Source organism: Heptranchias perlo, chromosome 14, assembly GCF_035084215.1.
Source record: "Heptranchias perlo isolate sHepPer1 chromosome 14, sHepPer1.hap1, whole genome shotgun sequence".
In the NCBI taxonomy this organism is placed as follows: domain Eukaryota; kingdom Metazoa; phylum Chordata; class Chondrichthyes; order Hexanchiformes; family Hexanchidae; genus Heptranchias; species Heptranchias perlo.
In genome coordinates this window covers 68,397,555-68,419,053 of record NC_090338.1, presented here as the reverse complement: position 1 = coordinate 68,419,053, position 21,499 = coordinate 68,397,555, and the positions used below count along the sequence as shown (strand labels likewise).

At 42.0% G+C, this 21,499-nt stretch overlaps 1 protein-coding gene across 7 annotated transcripts in view; it reads right to left on the bottom strand.

Annotated features, from left to right (window-relative positions):
• Positions 1–21,499, bottom strand: part of LOC137332598 (transcription elongation regulator 1-like) — a 92,957-nt gene that overhangs the window by 42,342 nt on the left and 29,116 nt on the right. For 6 of the 7 annotated variants that reach the window (XM_067996551.1, XM_067996544.1, XM_067996546.1 and 3 more), the window contains exons 3-5: positions 13,378–13,530; positions 7,056–7,296; positions 4,125–4,463 (exon numbers count right to left, since the gene is read on the bottom strand). In XM_067996551.1, coding sequence (XP_067852652.1) covers positions 4,125–4,463; positions 7,056–7,296; positions 13,378–13,530 — 733 coding nt within the window. The remainder of the gene's footprint in view (positions 1–4,124; positions 4,464–7,055; positions 7,297–13,377; positions 13,531–21,499) is intronic. The other variant, XM_067996550.1, reaches the window with a different exon arrangement.

Genomic DNA, 21,499 nt, shown 5'->3' with positions numbered 1-21,499 from the left:
AATTAAATTGTGCAGTTGCTGTTATGTGGGCAAACTTGCTGTTATATGGGCAAACTGCAAGATCCCACGAACAGTGATGAGATAACCAGTTAATCTGTTTTTGATGTTGGCCAGGACAGGAACACTGTGCCTTGAACAAAAGCATTGCTGAATGAGCCACGTAAGCAAGTGTTTCATTTTGCTATTGTCACAATGAAGGCAATTTTGCAGTGATGCTCTGGCTCTGGGCGAGCAGTGCTCAAACCAAGCCAAGCAACCTTTAAGCTCCACTCTCCTTGTTTTTACGGTACCCGTGTGCCGCTGGTCTACACTGTAGGGCCAATAAATGGAGGCACTCATTTTCTGTGCCTCTGAATTGCTTTCGCGGGATCCAAAGAAAAACAGATTCCAGGCACTGGAAACGTACAAATTTGCCTCGTTTATACTCAGGCAGAAATAGCAAACTATTGTCACTACTGCCACAGTAGCAGTTTTTAAGTGCCTCAAGAGCCCCTTTTGCACACATATGTGGAGCCTCTCTGGTACAATGCTCTCCAGGTATAATTCAGAAGCCTCAAACCTTTTCGAATTCCATGTTGTCAGTTTACTGAAAGAACGTCACAGCCCAGTAACCACACAAGTTCACTTTTGTCGATAGACAAGTGAGACAAATCAAAGGGAGGTGGAATCTAATGTCACACAGGACCTTTATACGTACTGCGCAGAAGCTGAAGACATGCTTTGTGTAAAGTCCACATCTGGAGAGAATTTCAATACAACAGAGTTGAGGTGAAGAGTTTTCCCTCAAACAGCTTACCCTGCTGCCTTAAGTGGGGTAAATACACCACTTGATTCCAGGGCTATGCTGGGTTAACTGCGGTAGCCATCTGAGTACAACAGCTGGCTACAAACGGGAAGGAAAAAAAATACAGCCAATGGAGAATAAAAAAGAACACCTCTGGGGGAGGGAGCAAAGAGGAAGAGTGTGGAGCTGTCAGGGAAGATAAACAGCCATGAGTTGGGGAGGGCAAGGGAGAGAAACAGTCAGGATGGAAAAGAATCCAGGAAAATTGAGAACCACTGGAGAGGGGGGTAAGACATAAAAAAATCGTCAGTCACGAAAGAGTGGGAGGAGAAGTAGCTGGAGGGGGAAGGAATGTTTTATTGAAATTCTCTCCAGATGTGGACTTTACACAAAGCATGTTTTCAGCCCCCACTCAATGCCGTAACCATCTTTTTTCTAACTGCAGAGCTTGAGTTTCTCTAATCTTTCCTTGCAGCTCACTTGGGATCATTTTTGTTGCTGTTCTCTGTATCCTTCCTAATGCATATACATTCGATTTTATAGTATGACAAAGGGAACTGTGAACCATACTCCAAGCCTTGTCTGAAAGTTGCATTATGAAACTTTAGAATAATTTTTCTAGACTCACTATTCTGGCTTTCAATCTTAACATTCTATAAGGTGTATGATTGCTTCGTCATATCATCTACACACTGGAATCGACAAGTGTATTATTTCCAGTTCCCTTTCTAAGTTTTCCCTGTGCTGAGCCTATTCCAATCATTTTATACTTGGGTTGCAATATTTTCACTTGATATAATACTTGACATTTGCCAAAATTAAATTTTATTCCATCTCCACTTCTTCTAGCCAAGCCTCTTAAGATTCACGGCATGAACATTGCTGACCAGAAAAAGGAAACTGAAGGGGATATCAAAGACATTTTTACAACAAAGGAAATAATTTGGTCCCATCAGCACAGTGTGCCAATCTGCAACCTTTTACTTCCTCCACACCACTACAGATACCCAACATCAACCAAAAATAAGGCAGGTTACCTCAATTTTTGAAATGAGGTACAGTTGTATCACGGTACAGAAATTCGTGTTTTACGGAAAATAAACCATTCTCACAGCCAACCTAACTGCAGCCTTTGAATGTTACATGATCAGTCCCTGATTTATCCCATGTTTATGTTATGTTTGAATACAGCCAGCCTTTAGATTGATCAGGCATTCCATTCTACCGGTTTATATGCAACTCCTACCCCTTGTCACAATCTACATCACATGCCCCTTCATCCACAAGTCTGCACTAAACCTCAAACATTCAAGTGGTGTCAAACATTTAATTCTCACTCATCGAGCCTCACAAATGAGTTAGTAATTCTATTACTTTTAACTGGATGAGACCACAGGTAAAATTAATGCAGCTTTAGAAATGCATTAACCAAGGGACGAAAACTCAGTTGATAAAATCAATGCGCCACTGAAACTAATATAATTTCCTGCTGCGAAACCAAAGAAGGCAACACTCAAGATGGTGAACAGCTTCCCCCTGACACCACTGAAACGAAACCCACCATTTTCTCAGAGCCCAGTTTTATAACTCTATTCTCGGGACCAACTACTGCCAGATGAATGATTTTAACACTGGGCATTTATTACTCACGATTCCCAAGGTAACAGGCATAAGCAGGAGGCTAAAAAACAAGAGAGAGAATACACAACAGAGAATCTGTCTACTTCATATCCGAAGAATGTTCCAATAATATCCAAATGAATTAGGATGGTGAGATCAATGAACTGGGTGTTGCACTGTTCACCATTCTGCACTCCACTTGTACAAGTGTTTCGATGATTGCTCATAGGGAAAGGAAAGTCTGGCGGGTACTTTTTGTTCAAGGTTCTTGCCCAATCTATGTAGAAAAATAATAGGCTCACCACCATTTAATTTGACCATTTCAGAAACTGCTCACATGGAGATTCTGGAGTCTGGTCTCCATAACCACTGGGTCACTTCGGTGATTTCACTAACAGAGAATTTCCATCAATCCTGGAGGAGCTTCAACTTTAGAGTCGACTGCGAGCTGCTCCAAGTCGCAGAATTTAGGGAAATCACATTACCAACTGGGATAACCCCAGCATGGTTTCCAGGGTCCCATTTTACCAGAGTGGCCTTAGGTCAGTCTGAATTCATGGGCTCTCCTCTTTCTTAGAGAGCCTCTCATAGTTAGCAATAAGTGGCTCTGTAAGAAATGCAACAGTAGTGACCTAGCAGCAAAGGAAGCCTGACTCAAGCATGTCTGCGCTATCATTTTCGACACAAAATTCAAATAAAATAATGGTAATTGTTACTTTTCCTTATGAAATGCGAAAGTGTTTTAAACAGAAGATTTTCCTTCCTATAAGCTTTAAAAATTTTTTTTACTAGGGATTACTGTAAGCTCTGAGGACACTTTTAAACACTGGCCATGATGTGCAAACTGCCTCGAGTCTCTCTGCCCGGAATCAATGGGTCATTTTGAAAATGTTCCTCTGGGAAATAAACTAAACACACTGGATTTGCTTTGGGCTCACTCACTGCTTCTTCCATGAGAGAGTCATATAATTGAGTGCGAACATTTAAAGGAAAGGTTACCATGTGTTGTCAAATTTGCTGTCAGCCACTACGTGGAAAGAAGTGCCCACCGTAGCAATGGTAGTATTACCACTATAGGGCCTTAAAACAAAAGTAAGAGGGGGGGGGGGAAAAAGAAAGAATTCCAGCCACAATGTTGCCACAATTCGCAATCAATTAGTACCAACGTGAGAAGGTATTGGCTCATCTCAATGCAACGGCATTTTTTAAGTTTATGTTGGACAGCAGCCTTGGCAACCAAGCACCACTCTCCCCTTTTTAGCACATTATGTTTTCGTTCTCCATTGGTCAGAAAATCAGAAGATGTGTTCGTTTTCAATGCCCCTGACCTCTTTTCTCGGGATCCAGGAAACTTTGGATTTCTGGCACTGGAGGGATGGAGCTCTCCTACTTTGTATCAGTGTAAAGTGCCTTGATTAGTTCTACAACCCAGAATCATTGACTTGACTCAGGAAAGGCATCAATGTTGACATTATTCATATATGTGTATGCATTTAAATATACATGACTCCTAGATCTGAAACATTTTTAAATGCAAAAGGGAAAGCTTTTTTGAACTGTTACTGTGGAATGCCAGAACATACACAGCAATTACAAACCCAAAAGGAGCACACACAATCCAAGTTTCAGGGAGCAGATATAAAACAAAGCATAGGTGGCTACAAAAGGAAATGAACAAATGGACATGAAAAACATTACGGTTGGAGAAGTAGAATCTTACCTGGCAGTGGAATTGGCATGCCGGGCAATGGCACACGGAATGGTGGCACCATCACGGGTGGAAAGGCTGGAATTGCTGCAGTTGGCTGCGGCACGGGCTGCGGTACAGGCGGGGGCATGGCCTGTTGCATAGGCTGTGGTACCTGCTGCTGTGTCGTGCTGGTAGTCACGGCTACAGAGACGGGCGTTGGGGTAGCCACGGAGGCAGCGGGTGGAGGCTGATCGGGAGCTGCAGATACCAGTGGAAAAGTAAAGCTGGCACCCTCACTTGACACACTCCTCATACTTTTTCCAAACCCTTTTAATGCTGAGTAAGTTGGTGTGTTTAAACGCATATGATCTGTACCATTTCAAATGAAACAAAAGCAGCTGTTGGAAAAATATATCACACTAAACAGACTATGAAAGCCTTCACTTTCTCTTATACAGATATACTTAGTACAATATTTTTTTAACTAAAAATGGCAAGCAGCTATGGGCAAACTCGTTCAGCAGGCATGGCTTTCAAGTTTTGTTTAGAAAAACTAAAATTCTATTGAAGTTATCCAATCACTGGTACACTAGCTGCTTTTGAATGTATTGTAATATTACACCAAACCTTGGGGAACGCTTACTGGATTTTTTTTTAATATAAAAGTTAAAACAGGCTTCAGTGAGGATGTGCCTCTCCTCCCTCTCGTGAGTCACTGTCACTTGGTCATGCACTTAAAACTAAAATCTCAATGCTAGTGCATGTTTCTGAAATTGCAGGACTATTAACATAAAAAGTAATTGAAGAGTATGAAGCCATTCAACCCATCTGACCATTGGTTATTAATTACTTCAATGCAAAGAATTGCCCACTTCATAATTCAAAACCCACAGTTTTAGGACTGATCAATAATTAACAGGTAATCAGCAATGAAGCAAAAACATCTTGAAAACTAAAAGCCTAAAAAAACGACAGAGACCACATTATTTAAACTTCACACACTTTCAGGAACACATTGTACAGTTTTATACACCAGGAAAATCACTGGGGGTGGAGCACAAAAGTTTTGAAATTTTCTAAATTCAAGTATTTAGGAGTTTAAACAACAAAGTTCTCCTTATGACTGAGTGAGTAGCTTCAAGTTATGAAGATCAGGAAGGATTTCGGCTTGATCTCATAACAGCTGAGTGAGCTCATCTCTGGCAAGGTCGTGGATGAGTTGCTATAATTGGCCTTAATGCCACGAGGCTGCAGAAGGGAGTCAGACAAAAATCAGCCACAGCTCCCATTCCTGATCTTTACCCAAACACACCTGTGAAAAAGTGCATGTATGGATAGCCAGTGGGAAAGGGATGAGGCTCAGGCATGATGCCTTCATGGCCAAATGGCCTGCTAATGCTCATTTTCTGGGCTTAAATGTGAAGAACAGCTACTTGGATGAAATACCAGAGGATGACGCCATTTGACACCCATGAAATTGTTCCACAGTTTGGAAGGTGGGGGAGCCGGGGGGGGGGGGGGGGGGAGAATGGCAAAAGACGAGAGCAGAACCCCACTATCCCATATATTAACCCAGATTGCATTAATAAAGATACATATAATCAGAATGTTATTTATACAACTATAATATAAAATAAATCCAAAATTGTGAAATTTCACCAAGAACTTTTGGTGGTGCAAATAATGTTTCATCCAATTGTCAAACGCTACAGTATATCTGGAAAGTCTTGTTAAAACACAACCTGGTCTACTTCATTCCTCAAACAAAAATCTTGCATGCACACATACTTCCTCTCTGTACCACTAGACTTCCTGCTAGCACATTTCTGTTGGAGACTCAACTTTTTTTTCCATACTTTCCTTTTTCCTCATTTAATACGGGTTATGCCTACATCAACTTGCGATCTATTAAAAATCTTATGTCTGCGTGCAATGTAAACTTTTTCCATTATAAATTCCTATGTCCACATTTATGATGGAAACTGCCTACGTGAAGTTGTCATGCTGTCCTCAGTACAGATGCTGCAATGTCACCACTGGTGAGAGGGTGTGAGTACAGCATGACACGTTTACATAGGCAATTTCCATTATTGATATGGACAAAGGATTTTAAAATGGAAGTATAAAATGATGGACAGAATACAGGACTTCAAAATGGGGACTGAACTGCACTACACACCATGGTCGAATTGTCCCCCGCCCTCTGAACCCTCTTCGCCTGAAGACTGCACTTGGTCTTGGACTCTCCATATGCAGTGCCACAGCAGATCAACTGGTAGTTTTCCACACATGCACATATTGTGTTTGGAAGGATTAATACTGTCAACAATGGAAGTTCCATGGATATGAAGTATTGAACTGGCATAAAGGTGAATAAATATAACTTTTTTAAAAACTTGCATTTATATAGCACCTTTCACGACCTCAGGACATCCTGAAGAACTTTACAACCAATTAAGTACTTCTGAAGTGTAATCACTGTTGTAATGTTGGAAATGCGGCAGCCAATTTGAGCACAGTTAGGTCCCACAAATGACAATGACCAGATAATCTTTTTTATTGATGTTGGTTGGGGGATAAACATTGGCCAGGATACCAGGAGAACTCCCCAGCTCTTCTAATTTAATCATGTGATGACTAACCATGCAAGAATCTCTCTCATAACCTAATCCAAGATAGTTTTTTTTCTCATTTATATTCAAGATGGATCTTCTCGGCCAAACATTCACATTTACCCAAGAAAAATTCATCAGCGCTTCATAATTTTCATCAAGTGAACATTTCCTCCAGTAAATGCACCAATTCGATCCCAAATGTAGACAGTGCATCGAACAGATGCACTTACTGGAGGAAACATTTGCGCAATGAACAGTCTAAAGCACTGATAAATTTAACATCTGGACTCCTACTTCTGATCTGAAACAAGCATTCGTAATTTCTGTGCGCTGCTGGATTACTCACCTGGACCTGCTGCTGAGACCGTTATAACTGATGCAGGTGTATTGGAAGAGGCTGGTGCTGTGGACTGAGCAGATGGAGCTGGCGTTGAGACTGGAGGGGCCGTCGTGCTACCTATGGGTGTAGACGTCGTAGTGGTCACTTGTGAGGCCATCACTGGTGTCAATTCTGATTGTTGTATGATCTTTACGCCCTCTGGCTTTGACCAAGCAGACTCTCGTGTCCTAGCATTGTAATAGTATACCTGTGCAAGACAGAAGAGCTCTTCAATACAAAATGTGAGACAAAAACAGTACAGCACAATAAATATACAAAAAAAAAGAATTTAGAGAGTATTTCTCCCACATGAACACTTGAGGATTAATCCACAGTATGGGCGTATATAGTTTTGACTGCTTCAGAATTCTAATCAGTAAAACAAGTGCTTGCGGTTAATGTGGATTTAGTTGTGGATGAAGATTTTCATGGAACTCTTCCCATTAGTTGCCTGATTGCTAACCACCACTGTTAACTAGATGTGGTCGGGCTAGAGTTTTGCTCTGGCCATCGGTTGTGGGACCACTTAGCTTTGTTTACAGCAAGCTGCTTTTAGTGATTAGCATGCCCAAGCAAAACTCATATCAATAGGATTCAAAGGTAAACCTTCCAGTGGCTGGAGTCATACCTGACACACAGGAAGATAATAACCATGGTTGTCATCTAATCCCAGGACCTCAATTTTGGAGATCCTCAGGGGAGTGCCCTCTGTCCAATCATTTTCAGTGCTGCATCAATGACCTGCCTTCTGACCCGAGGTTCACTGGATTGATTCCTGGGATGAAAGGGTTGTCCTATAAAGAGAGATTGAGTAGGATGGACCTATACTCTCTGGAGTTTAGAAGAATGAGAAGTGATTTCACTGAAACGTACAAAATTCTCCAGCAAGAGAGACTGGGAAGATTGGGTTTGTTTTCCTTGGAGCAGAGGAGGCTGAGGGGGGACATGATTGAGGTGTACAAAATTATGAGGGGCACAGATAGGATGGATACTAAGGAGCTTTTTCCCTTCGTTGAGGGTTCTATAACAAGGGGACATAGATTCAAGGTAAAAGGCGGGAGGTTTAGAGGGGATTTGAGAAAGAACTTTTTCACCCAGAGGGTGGTTGGAGTCTGGAACTCACTGCCTGAAAGGGTTGTGGAGGCAGGAACCCTCACAACATTCAAGAAGCATTTGGATGAGCACTTGAAATGCCACAGCATACAAGGCTACAGACCAAATGCTGGAATATGGGATTAGAGTGGACAGGGCTTGATGGCCGGCGCGGACACGATGGGCCGAAGGGCCTCTCTCCGTGCTATATAACTCTATGGCGTGAGAGAGTAGATGCGGATTGGCTGTTTCCCCTGGCTGGACAGCCTAAAACTAGGGGTCATAGTCTCAGGATAAGGGGTGAGCCATTAAGGACTGAGATGAGGAAGAATTTCTTCACTCAGGGTTGTGAATCTTTGGAATTCTCTACCCCAGAGGGCTCCGGATACTCAGTCGTTGAGTATATTCAAGGCTGTGATGGATAGATTTTTGGACTCTGTGGAAACCAAGGGATACGGGAATCGGGCGGGAAACTGGAGTTGAGGTCGAAGATCAGCCATGATCTTATTGAATGGTGGAGGAGGCTCGAGGGGCCGTATGGCCGACTCCTATTTATTACGTTCTTATCTTATATCATAAGGTCAGTAGTGGGCCTATTTTTGACAATTCCAGCATTCAGCTCATTCACAACTCCTCAGACAATAAAGCAGCCCATGCCAGCCGACAGTAGAACTTGGCTAACATCCAGGCTTGGGCTGGCAAGTGGCAGGTAACATTCGTGCCATGAGTGCCAAGCATTGACCATCTCCAAAAAGAAAAAGCCCAAACCACCTTTCCTTAATATTGAACAGCACCACCTCTGCAGAAACCTCCTATATTAAAAACCAGACCAGAAACTTGACTGGCCTAGCCATATCAGCAGCATGGCTCCAGGAGCAGGGCAGAGACTGGGTATGCTGCATCAAGCTCACTTCCTGACCCCACAAAGGCTCTCAGCATCAACGAGGCGCAAGTCAGGAGTGCAATGGACAACTTACCATTGGTCTGGATGGGTGAAGCCACGACAGCACTCAAGAAATTTGACACCATCCAGGCCAGAGTACTCGGACTGATCTGTGCCTCTGCCACTAGACTCAAAATCCAATCCCTCACTGTGGTTGCAATGTAATACTATCTACAAGATGCACTGTAGCAACTCACCAAGCTGACCTTAACAGCACATCCCAGCCCTGTGATCTCTATCACTGAGAAGGGCGAGAGCAGTTGCACTCCATCTGTTGGATGCCATTTCTTCATAGTCACTGGGTCAAAATCCTGAAATTCACTATCGAACATCATCATGGAAGCACAAGGACTGCAGCAGTTTAACGAGTAGACCCGCCACCTCTTTCTCACAGCAAGTAAGAATAGGCACTTCTCAGGTCAAGTAGGAAATGGGCAATAAATCTGGCTTGACTCGTGTCACCCACATCTGGGATCAGATATAAATAAAATGTTGGTATTGTGTACCCTAATCAAATAAATACAGCAAAAAAGAAGTCAAGTCGATGCCGTGGAGTATTGTGAAACAGGCTGCCTCGGGTACGGATTGCCTGAGTCCGCCACAGAGATTTGACTGGTTCAATTTTCTATCAGCAAATGTGTCTTCAGGAACTGGGCCTCCATCCTCTCATCTCTTCTTTCCCCCCTCTTCCTGACAACTTTTCTCTCCTCCCGATATGGTCTGACCAGCTGGTGACTATCCTATTCCAGAGAAAGGGGGGATGGGGAACGTCGAAGCAGGTTGCCTTTGGGGTTGAGGTGGTTCCAAGGTACATGAGTGTAAAGTTTGTCTCACTGACCAGTAAAACTATTAGGTCTGTAGTAACCGCATAGAGTGAGGACTTGCAAAAGTTGTTTCAGTCTCTGCAGCTAAAGAATTATAACCCTCATAGACCTGGAAATTGAGTTTTTCTCTCTCTCTGCAGTTTTGTGACTGCACGTCACCAATTCGCAAACAATCTTATAATTTCATCAAAAGTTGCCCTTGGAATATTGAAAGCCATCGAAAACATATTTCAATACAGGATTTACAGTTTTCCTAACCAATGCATTTCCTTTTCCGAACAATTTCCATATATGTATAAATTATGTATCAACATTCAAGTGCAGGAAGCAGAAGGGAACCCATAAGCACTAGCTGCTAACTAAAACCTGCAATGGATGAGATCAAAAGAGCAAAAAAAAAAAATCGAGCAGAACAGAATAAGCTCAGAACATAATTATTCAAGCAGTCAGGGACTCTCAAGTTATCTGTGAACTTAGACTTCCTTGACCAGAAAACTCAAAAAATATGACTGGACTCTCCCACGTCATCCCAGTTTAGTTTTCCTCACAAACTTTTGCGTAGCACAGACTTCTTGCAAGTGCCCTGCAGCACTTATCCCCGTCAAGCTTTGTCAGCAGCATTACAGTAATCAAAAATTAGAAAAGGTACATTCCCATTCCTCCTTCAAAAGAGATAGTAGATGCATTGGTATTAATTTTCCAAAATTCCCTAGGTTCTGGAAGGGTCCCATTTGATTGGAAAATAGCAAATGTAACTCCTCTATTCAAGAAAGGAGGGAGACAGAAAGCAGGAGACTACATGCCAGTTAGCTTAACATCTGTCAAAGGGAAAATGCTCGAATCTATTATTAAGGAAGTTATAGCAGGGCACTTAGAAAATCTCAATGCAATCAGACAGAGTCAACATGGCTTTGTGAAAAGGAAATCGTGATTGACTAATTTATTAGTTATTTGAGGAACTAACAAGCAATGTGGACAAAGGGATCCTATGGATGTGGTGTACTTGGATTTCCAGAAGGTTTTTGACAACATGCCACATCAAAGGCTACTACACAAAATAAGAGCTCATGGTGTAGGGGATAACATATTAGCATGGATAAAGGATTGGTTAGCTAAGAGGAAACAGAGAGTAGGCATAATTGGGTCATTTTCAGGTTGGCGAGATGTAACGAGTGAAGTGCCACAGGGATCAGCACTTGGGCCTCAACTATTTACAATCTACATCAATGACTTGGATGAAGGGACCGAATGTATGGTTGCTAAATTTGCTGATGACACAAAGGTAGGTAGGAAATTAAGTTGTGAAGAGGACATAAGGAGTCTGCAAAGGGGTATAGATAGGTTAAGTGAGTGGGCAAAAATTTGGCAGATGGAGTATAATGTGGGAAAATGTGAACTTGTCCACTTTGGCAGGAGGAATAGAAAAGCAGTATATTATTTAAATGGAGAGAAATTGCAGAACACTGAGGTACAGAGGGATCTGCGTGTCCGAGTACATGAATCACAAAAAGTTAGGATGCAGGTACAGCAAGTGATTAGGAAGGCAAATGGAATTTTGTCATTTATTGTAAGGGGAATGGAATATAAGATGTTTTGCCACAGTTGTACAGGACATTGGTGAGACCACATCTATTAAACTGTGTGCAGTTTTGGTCTCCTCATTTAAGAAAAGACATAATTGCTTTGGAGGCAGTTCAGAAAAGGTTCACGCGACTGATTCCTGGGATGAGGAGGTTATCTTATGAGGAAAGGTTGGACAAGTTGGGTCTGTATACAAAGGAGTTTAGAAAAATGAGAGGTGATCTTATTGAAACATATAAGATCCTGAGGGGACTTGAAGGGGTAGATGCTGAGAGGATGTTTCTCCTTGTGGGAGACTAGAACTCGGGGACACAGTTTAAAAATAAGGGTTCTCCCATTTAAGACGGAGAAGAGGAGAAATTTTTTCTCTCAGAGGATCGTGAGTCTGTGGAACTCCCTTCCCCAGAGAGCGGTGGAGGCAGGGTCATTGAATATTTTTAAGGCTGAGTTAGATAGATTCCTGATTAACAAGGGAGTCAAAGGTTACAGTCAGTAGGCAGGAAAGTAGGGTTGAGGTCACAATCAGATCAGCCATGATCTTCTCAAATGGCAAAGCAGGCTCGAGGGGCCAAATGGCCGACTCCTGCTCTTAATTCGGATGTTCGTATGTAAATTACGTAAATTATCTGGATAGCAATTTCTCTACCATCAGGTTAACAAAGCTTGTGTGTAACAAATTTCCGGGAATGATTTACTGTGTCCATCATAAGGGAGTTTTGGACCTTGAACATTTTAGGAAAATGTCACTTTCTGAGGCTGTCATTTTCAATGATCTGTAACGCTGCACAGAATGATGTCTAAAAAGTATACGACAAACCTCTAACATTAATATTTCTGAGGAACAGCATATTATTACAATGTCAGCTATCAAACTATTAATATACTGAATAGCCGCTTTGATTTAATTTGCCATTTTGAAAACCTCCATGGCTTACCCCATGTTACTTATTGTATTAAAACAAGAATGTACCACAGACCATAATCGTTACTGAGATGATCATGCTGAGCAGCGAGCAATGAAAAGTTAAGTTCTCATTAGAGAACCGGGGGGGAAAGGGGGTTATTTGTGAAGCCGCTTCCCATTAGGAGGAAGTCCTACAATCCCATCTCTGGCCAGTGAGGTTCCTTCCTGAACGATGAGAACCTAAGGGAGAGGACTCAAAGCTTTTTGTCTTTGTGGACCATAGAGAAGCATGCCATTGAGCCTGGAGGGCCATATATAAAATTTAAACCCATGTTCCTGTTAATTTGCATATACCTCAAGTTTCCAAAACAAACTGATTTGGTGCTCTGATTTAAGGTTTATTCATCAAAGAGGCAACAACATTAAGAACAGCCCTTTTCAAATCTCCAGGCCCACAAAATTCAAACATACCAAACAGCAAATATGAAATACAATTGGAAACAGAACCAGGTTGCCTGGCCTTCAAGGCTAAGGTTGCCAGGACTCCATGGCTGCAGTTTGTAAACCCTGACCCAAGTCATTAAATGCGTAAGCAGAAATGTCCGAGAACTCATTTCACTAAGCTGATTCTGTTGGATCAGAACTTGAGTCTTTGCAAGGCAATTTCTGAATATGGAAGCATTCTGCAATCTAACCATTAACTTTTGACGAGCTTTCTGTTCAGCAAAATTAGCAGGTAAATCGTATAATTACCGTCTCACATACCAACTGTCCCAACAGAGAATGCAGTCAGGGATTCAGGTGTCAGCAATGAAACCTCAGCTGTTTACCATCTCTGGGGAACAGACCACCAAAGTAACTTGATTTTATGTTCCTTCTATAAAGGGAAAAGTTAATGATTGTTTTACCTACTATGTACAGAGCATAAATTCTCCCAGAACTCACCTTTCCCTCTGGGGTTTTGTTTTCCACCCAAATCTCCTCATTGTTTGGCAACCCAGGTGCTGCTGGAGCAGAAACTGGGGGCATGCCTGGCGGAAACATCATTCCCGGTGGTGGGGGCATACTGGCCATAGGCGGGGGCATGAAAGGTGGTCTCTGGAAAAGAAATGGGAAAGTATTAAGCGGAAACTATCCAGCGAATTCTGAGCAGAACAATGCTAACTTCACGAAACCATAAGACTAATTTTTTTTTTAAATGAAAATACAGCACAGGCATCTTTGCGTTATTGTCTGGTCAACATCTATCAGTGAAATCTAAATTTAGATTTCAGTAAAGCTTGAGGTGAAAACTAGCAGCCCTCTGATAGTTGGCTCTTTGTGTCAAGCATTTATTCCATGTTCATGCAAAATCTAACCAAAAAGCATAAAACATCCTGTTAAGTTTTTGGACTATCCCTCAGGCATTGCACTCAGTGTCTAAAAGTATCCCCCCTGAGCAAGCCCTCGCTCCCTATGAACCAGAGAGTGTGCCTTCATCTGCCCAATATCTAGGTAACCGTACAGAGCCCAGGGATTGAACTGAAACCTTAATTACTGTATTTGGCTAACTGGATATGTCAGGTGCCCTCAAGTGATACAACAAACACCAATAGGCCGAGGCTTAGGCTACAAGCTAGCAGAGAGATTTATATCAGTACGAAATACATAAGCAAACAGTAGCAAAGACAAATAGATTAATAATATATGCAGACTGAACTATTCCTTCTCAGAATATGGAAGAATCAGTCTCACCTCCTAAACTATAACTTTGTAACTGGGCCTGAAACAAAACCCCCACCCATAACTTAACAACACAAGTTCACTGCTAACCCTCCTTGGAGAAAGACTAATAAAACTATCCTTGAACTTACTGAGATATATTTTCAAAATCCTTTGAAGTTTGACTGGAACAAAGAAAATCAAAAATGTGCATCTCAAAGTCACAGAGCTGCCAATCAAAAATATACTTTAAAAAGTCACAATGGATCTTTTTATGTGCATTGAATGGCTTGGTTCTTTTCCAGGAACAAATTAACTACTTTCAAACACTTCGAATGAACTGCGAAACATGCCTTCATCCAAGATGAATCATAGCAATATACGTTGGCTTATCCAGACCTTCCTGAATTATACCAACGCACACTTTGTCAGGTACCAAACAGAGATTTTGCCAGACTGCGCCATTTCTTTACTTGAACCTGATTTTAACCCCTATGCACTATAACAAAGAATGAAGCAAATATATAACACCACAGGTAGTACTTCATTTCCCCCCACATATCCAAGTCAACTCTGGACTTAGTGGAGGGACAGGGAGGAGAAAAATAAATAAATCAGCACACATCCCATTCCTGATCACTATCCAGCACTCCTGAAGGAGTGCATGTGTTTGGACATGGGGTGAGGACAAGATCAAACCAGACTGTGATGTTCTCAAACCCCTGCTGCCGCCCCCCACCCCACCCCTCGTTATCAAATAGCCTTTTGGCAGTCACTGTCAATTAGTTAAATATGAATAATGGCCACATGGCCAAAGTGTACAACCAATGTCAGCAAAACCATATTTGCAGGGCATCAGAGGGAGAAAACTTGAAGAAAATTTGGAAGATGGTGGGGGTGGGTGGAACCTCCTCCAGACCAGGCTAACTGGAACTAAGTTGATAGCAGGGATGAGTCTTGAACTCACCCTGGAGGTGCTCTGTTTCTATAACCCAAGATCCATGATTATCTGGTTCGGAAGGTGTGGAGGCAACCACCATTGTTTGAAGCACAACAAGAGTGATATTTTTAACAGGTCATCCATGGGTTTCGATTCATGGGGCACTGGCACCAGTACGGGGAAAAGTGGGAGCTGTACCGTTGTGATGGGCTTCATCTCAACCATGCTGGGGCCAGTGTTCTGGCGAATTGTCTAACTGGGGCAGTAGAGAAGGCTTTAAATAATGGGAGTGGGGGATCAAGTAAGGGATGATGTGATAAATTGAAGAAAGACGACAAAGCAAGAGAGCAAAGTAGCAATAAGGAAAATGATAATCAGAGAGGCAGGAAGGGACAGAGCATGCAAACTTAAGAGTGCGCCAGCAGATAAGACGAGAGGTTGCAAAAATAGTAAAAAGACAGCATTAAAGGCTTTGTATCTGAATGAGTGTAGCATTCATAACAAAATGGATGAATTGACAGCTCAAATAGAAATAAATATGTACGATCTGTACGAGATACGGCTGCAAGATAACAAAGGCTGGAACCTGAATATAGAAACATAGAAAATAGGAGCAAGAGTAGACCATTCGGCCCTTCGGGCCTGCTCCGCCATTCAAAATGATCATGGCTGATCGTCAAACTCAGCACCCTGTTCCTGCTTTTTCCCCATATCCATTGATCCCTTTAGCATTAAGAAATATATCTATCTCCTTCTTGAGTACATCGAATGACTTGGCCTCCACTGTCTTCTGTGGTAGAGAATTCCACAGGTTCACCAACCTCAAAGAAGAAATTTCTCCTCACCTCGGTTCTAAATGGCCTACCCTGTATCCTGAAACTGTGATCCCTGGTTCTGGACCCATCAGGAACATCCTCCCTGCATCTGGTCTGTCTCGTCTTGTTAGAATTTTATATGTTTCGATGAAATCACCTCTCATTCTTCTGAACTCTCGAGAATCTAGGCCTCGTCGACCCAATCTCTCCTCATAAGTCAGTCCTGCCATCCCAGTCTGGTAAACCTTCGTTGCTCTCCTTCTATGGCAAGGACATCCTTCCTCAGATAAGGAGACCAAAACTGCACACAATACTCCAGATGTGGTCTCATCAAGGCCGTGTGTAACTGCAGTAAGACATCCCTGCTCCTGTACTTAAATCCCCTTGCAATGAAGGCCAACATACCATTCGCCTTCCTAACTGCTTGCTGCACCTGAATGCTCGCTTTCAGCAAACCGTGTACAAGGACACCCAGGTCTCGTGGCACCTCCCCTTTTCCCAATCTATCACCATTCAGATAATAATCTGCCTTTCTGTTTTTACAACCAAAGTGGATAACCTCACATTTATCCACGTTATACTGCATCTGCCACGTTCTTGCCCACTCACCCAACTTGTCTATATCACATTGGAGCCTCTTTGCATCCTTCTCACAGCTCACATTCCACCCCAGCTTTGAGTCGTCTGCAAACTTGGAAATGTTACATTTAGTTCCCTCATCCAAATCATTGATATATATAGTGAATAGCTAGGGCCCAAGCCCCCTACGGTACCCCACGAGTTACTGCTTGCCACCTGGAAAAAGACCCATTTATTCCTACTCTGTGTTTCCTGTCTGTCAACCAATTCTCAATCCATGCCAGTATATTACCCCAATCCCATGTGCTTTAATCTTGCACACTAACCTCTTGTGTGGGACCTTATCAGAAGCCTTCTGAAAATCCAAATACATCACATCCACTGGTTCTCCCCTATCTATTCTACAAGTTACATCCTCAAAAAACTCCAGTAGATTTGTTTAGCATGATTTCCCTTTCATAAACCCATGCTGACTTCATCCAATCCCGTTAATGCCCTCCAAGTGTTCTGTTATCACATCTTTTATAATAAATAGACTCTAGCATTTTCCCCACGACTGATGTTAGGCTAACTGGTCTGTAATTGCTTGTTTTTTCTCTCCCTCCTTTTTTAAATAGTGGGGTTACATTTGCCACCCTCCAATCTGTTGGGACTGTTCCAGAGTCCATAGAATTTTGGAAGAAAATATTCAAGGGTACTTGACATTTCGGAAGGACAGGAAGCTAGGAAAAGGTGGAGGGGTCGCTCTTAATTAAGGATGATATGAGTATAATAGAGAGAAATGACCTTAGTTCTAAAAGACCAAGATATAGAATCAGTTTGGGTAGAGATAAGAAATAGTAAAGGCAAGAAGTCACTTGTGGGAGTACTTCATTGGCCCCTTAACAGTGACCACACTGTAGGACGGGGTATACATGAAGAAATAATGGGGGCTTATGAGTAAGAAACAGCAATAATCATGGGTGATTTTAATATACAAAAAGATTGGAAGAATCTGACTGGCAAAGGTAGCCTGGAAGATGAGTTCATAGAGTGCTTCCGGGACAGTTTCTCAGAGCAGCACGTTCTAGGGCCAACCAGAAAGCAGGCCATTCGAGATCTGGTAATGTACAATGAGACAAGATTAATTTATGACCTTGTTTTAAAGGAGCCTCGAGGTAGCAGTGATCGCAATATGACTGAATTTCTCATTCTTCTCTCCCTCAAACTGAATAAGTCTAAGACTAGTATTTTAAACTTAAATAAGGGCAATTATGAGGGCATGAAGACAGAGCTGGCTAAAGTGAACTGGGAACTTTGGTTAAGGGATATGTCAGTAGAGATGCAGTGGCAGACATTTAATGAGATATAAATAAACATATAATGAGATATGAAGATACATTCCAGTGAGAAAGAAAGACTCTAGGGGAAGGACGTACCATCTGTGGCGAACTAAGGAAGTTAAAGATAGTACCAAATTGAAAGAAAAAACATACAATTCCGCGAAGATTAGTGGCAGGTCAGAAGATTGGACAGAATATATAAAACAGTAAAGAATGACAAAGAATAATGAGGGAGAAATTAGAGTACGAGAGAAAGCTAGCTAGAAATATAAAAACAGATCATAAGACTTTCTACGGAGATTTAAAAAGGAAAAGAGTAAATAAGCGTTGGTCCTCCAGAGTGCGAGCCTGGGGAATTAATTATGGAGAATAAGGAAATGGCAGATGAAATGAACAGATATTTTGCGTCCGTCTTCACTTCAAATAACATGCCAGAAATAACTGTGAATCAAGAGGTGAAAGGGAAGGAGGAACTTAAAACATTCACAATCACCAGGGAAAAGATTTTGAAAAAATTATTAAAACTAAAAGCTGATAAGTCCCCAGGTCCTGGCCGACTTCACCCTAGGGTCTTAAAAGAAGTGGCTGCAGAGATCGTAGGTGCATCGGTATTAATTTTCCAAAATTCCCTAGATTCTGGAAGGGTCCCATCAGATGGGAAAATAGCAAATATAACTCCTCTATTCAAGAAGGGAGACAGAAAGCAGGAAACTACAGGCCAGTTAGCTTAACATCTGTCAAAGGGAAAATGCTAGAATCTATTATTAAGGTGGTTATAGCAGGGCACTTAGAAAATCTCAGTGCAATCAGGCAGTCAACATGGCTTTATGAAAGGGAAATCATGTTTGACTAATTTATTACAGTTCTTTAAGGAAGTAACAAACAACCTGGATAAAGGGGATCCCGTGGACGTGGTATACTTGGATTTCCAGAAGGCTTTTGACAAGATGCCACATCAAAGGCTACAACACAAAATATGAGCTCATGGTATAGGGGGTAACATATGAGCATGGATAAAGGATTGGTTAGCTAGCAGGAAACAGAGAGTAGGCATAAATGGGTCATTTTCAGGTTGGCAAGATGTAACGAGTGGGGTGCCACAGGGATCCATGCTGGGGCCTCAACTATTTACGGGAAAATAAGGTTGGGGTCACAATCAGATCAGCCATGATCTTATCAAATGGCAGATCAAGCTCGAAGGGCCGAATGGCCTACTCCTGCTCCTCGTTCGTATGTTCGTATCCCATGCATAGGGATGATAACATTAGAAAATCCGATCCTAGAAGATTATAAAATTCAGAAGCTGTACTGCACAAAGTGCTTTTCGTGTGCAGTACCAGACTTACCGCGCTGACTTGCGACCAAGACATGAGAATGCTAGGATTTATCTGCTTTATTCTAAAAGTTCCACAAATTTGACAATTCTCGAAGTATTGCTTTTATATGTAAAAACCTAAAAATACTGGAAGCAGCTAACTTTCACTGCCTTATCTTTTCTAATAAAACAATACAGCTCCTTCTAGCATATATACCTGAGAGGTGCTCCAAAACCACTTTAATCACAAAGATACACCATCAAGTTCTGGTGATATACACTAGAAACCATCTCACAAAGGGTGGGGGGGCTAAACTGAAATGTTGCAAAAATTTATTTATTTAGCACCATATCACATCTCCCAGGACGTCACATAACACTTGACACAAACGGAATTACTTTCAAGTGTAGTCACTGTTATGATATGGGTGAACCCAACAATCATTTAGCACTTGGAAATGTCCCATGTACAGCAGTGAGATGAATGACAGGTTAATATCATTTTGGTGTTGTTTGAAAAAGTGTTTGTAGTTTGATAGGCAAAAGGGTCATTTGTTTTTAAAAATCCCACCAACAGAAATGGTCAATTTAAAAGCACCACAAACCAATTGCACAGGTGTCATTCTATCTTGCAGAATTTCACATGCCACATGGGGCAGTGATGCGCCAAGACCACCATTCTACTGCACGGAAATCCAGGTGACCTCCCCGATTATGCTTTGCTGAAATTCTAGCGAGAGCACTGTCCAACCTGCATGCAGCAGGTTGATCAACGGACAGCTCTCATCAGATTGAGCAAGCAATCAATCAGCATTCTACCAGAATACAGATGCGGATTGCCATGCTCCAAAACAGCGCATTTTCTAGCCCTCTTCATGTCGCACAGCATCGCAGAGCATTCTTGCAACAGGGTGAGGGGACAACGAGGAGGGGACAGCAGGGATTGTGAAAAGTGGGGGTGAACCAAAAGTCTGTTTCTTTTTAAAAAAAGATGCTTTGGAAGGAAGGGATAGTTCCAATCAAAAAGTTTAGTTCTGTTGGACTTCAAGTGGGAAAGCTCCAAAATAATTATTTTGTGTGAGCATATATGATTGAGAGTTGGAATTACTTGTTTCTCCCCTGTATTGCGGCCTTCAAACACAACTCAATTCTCTGTCTACGGAAGGAAATCCAATTTCAGGAAGCACTTTCATTGCTCTGCACTTGAAGTTCTTCTAAATAAGGAAAGGAAAGCAAAAGATGAAGCCCACCTAAAGATCAGCACCCCCACACCCGAGTGGGAAATCCAACACCCTGTGAGATATTGCACCATACAGGTCGAAAGGTTCTCGATTTGATTCCTGGTCTGTGCTCATTTAACTAATCTCAACCGGGACGAGAGTGGTCTCAGTATCCTTAAGCCAGGGAAAAAATAAAAATCTCAAGTTTCCACTCCTGATCCTTATCCAGTGAGGTGCCAGATAGAATGCATGTGTGGATGTCAGGTGATTTCAAGAGTGAATTTCATTCTGATGCGTCCACAGTGAAATAACTTGACAACACACAACACGAGCTCACATATGACGAATGGCAACTCTGATGAGGTTACAGAGGGTAGCCAATACCAGTGAAATTGTACCCTTCCCAGCATCTTCGAGAGGAAAGAAGCACATTATAAGATTTGTGTCCATCAAATTTCACAAAAACCTTTCGGACTTCAATAAAAAAAAAGAACGCTCTCTGGCATATCATTGTATTGGAATCAAATTTGGATAAGAACCACCATTTCTGTACTACAGCAGTTGAACCTCACTGTAAGGACCTTTCCATACACAGAGCTTGGTACACATTCATGGTACAACACAATTCCCATTTATTTATACCTCCAGATTTTTGAGTGGAGGGTGTTAAAATCATCAACAGGAGTGAATGCACCAGATTCCTTTATGACCAAGGAACAAGTATATTAGTTTTATATATATATTCACAGGGGGCAGGGGAGAGTATAATTACACTGCGATGATGTAATTAAAGTGACAAGTTTAGATGTGTATCATAGAGCTTTGAGGGGCCAACTATGAAGTTTCAATCTATGTTCTCATTAATTTGCGTACATCTCAAACTGTCATTAAATGAACAGATTTGGGTGTTCTGATTTAGGATTTATCCACCAATGAGGCAAGAGCATCTTGAAGAGACCTTTCCAAACTTCGAGGCCCACAGGTTTTGACTGGACAAACCAGTAAAGTAAGAAATACCAGCACAAAAAGAATGGAGTGGCCTGGGTTCCTGAGCCATGTATGGCCAATGAGCCATAGTTTCTACACCTTCGCTATGGCGTATTGGTAGCAACACACTATAGAGGCTGAGTGACAATACCGCTCAAGTTTCATTCACAGTCCACTGGCATGGTGTT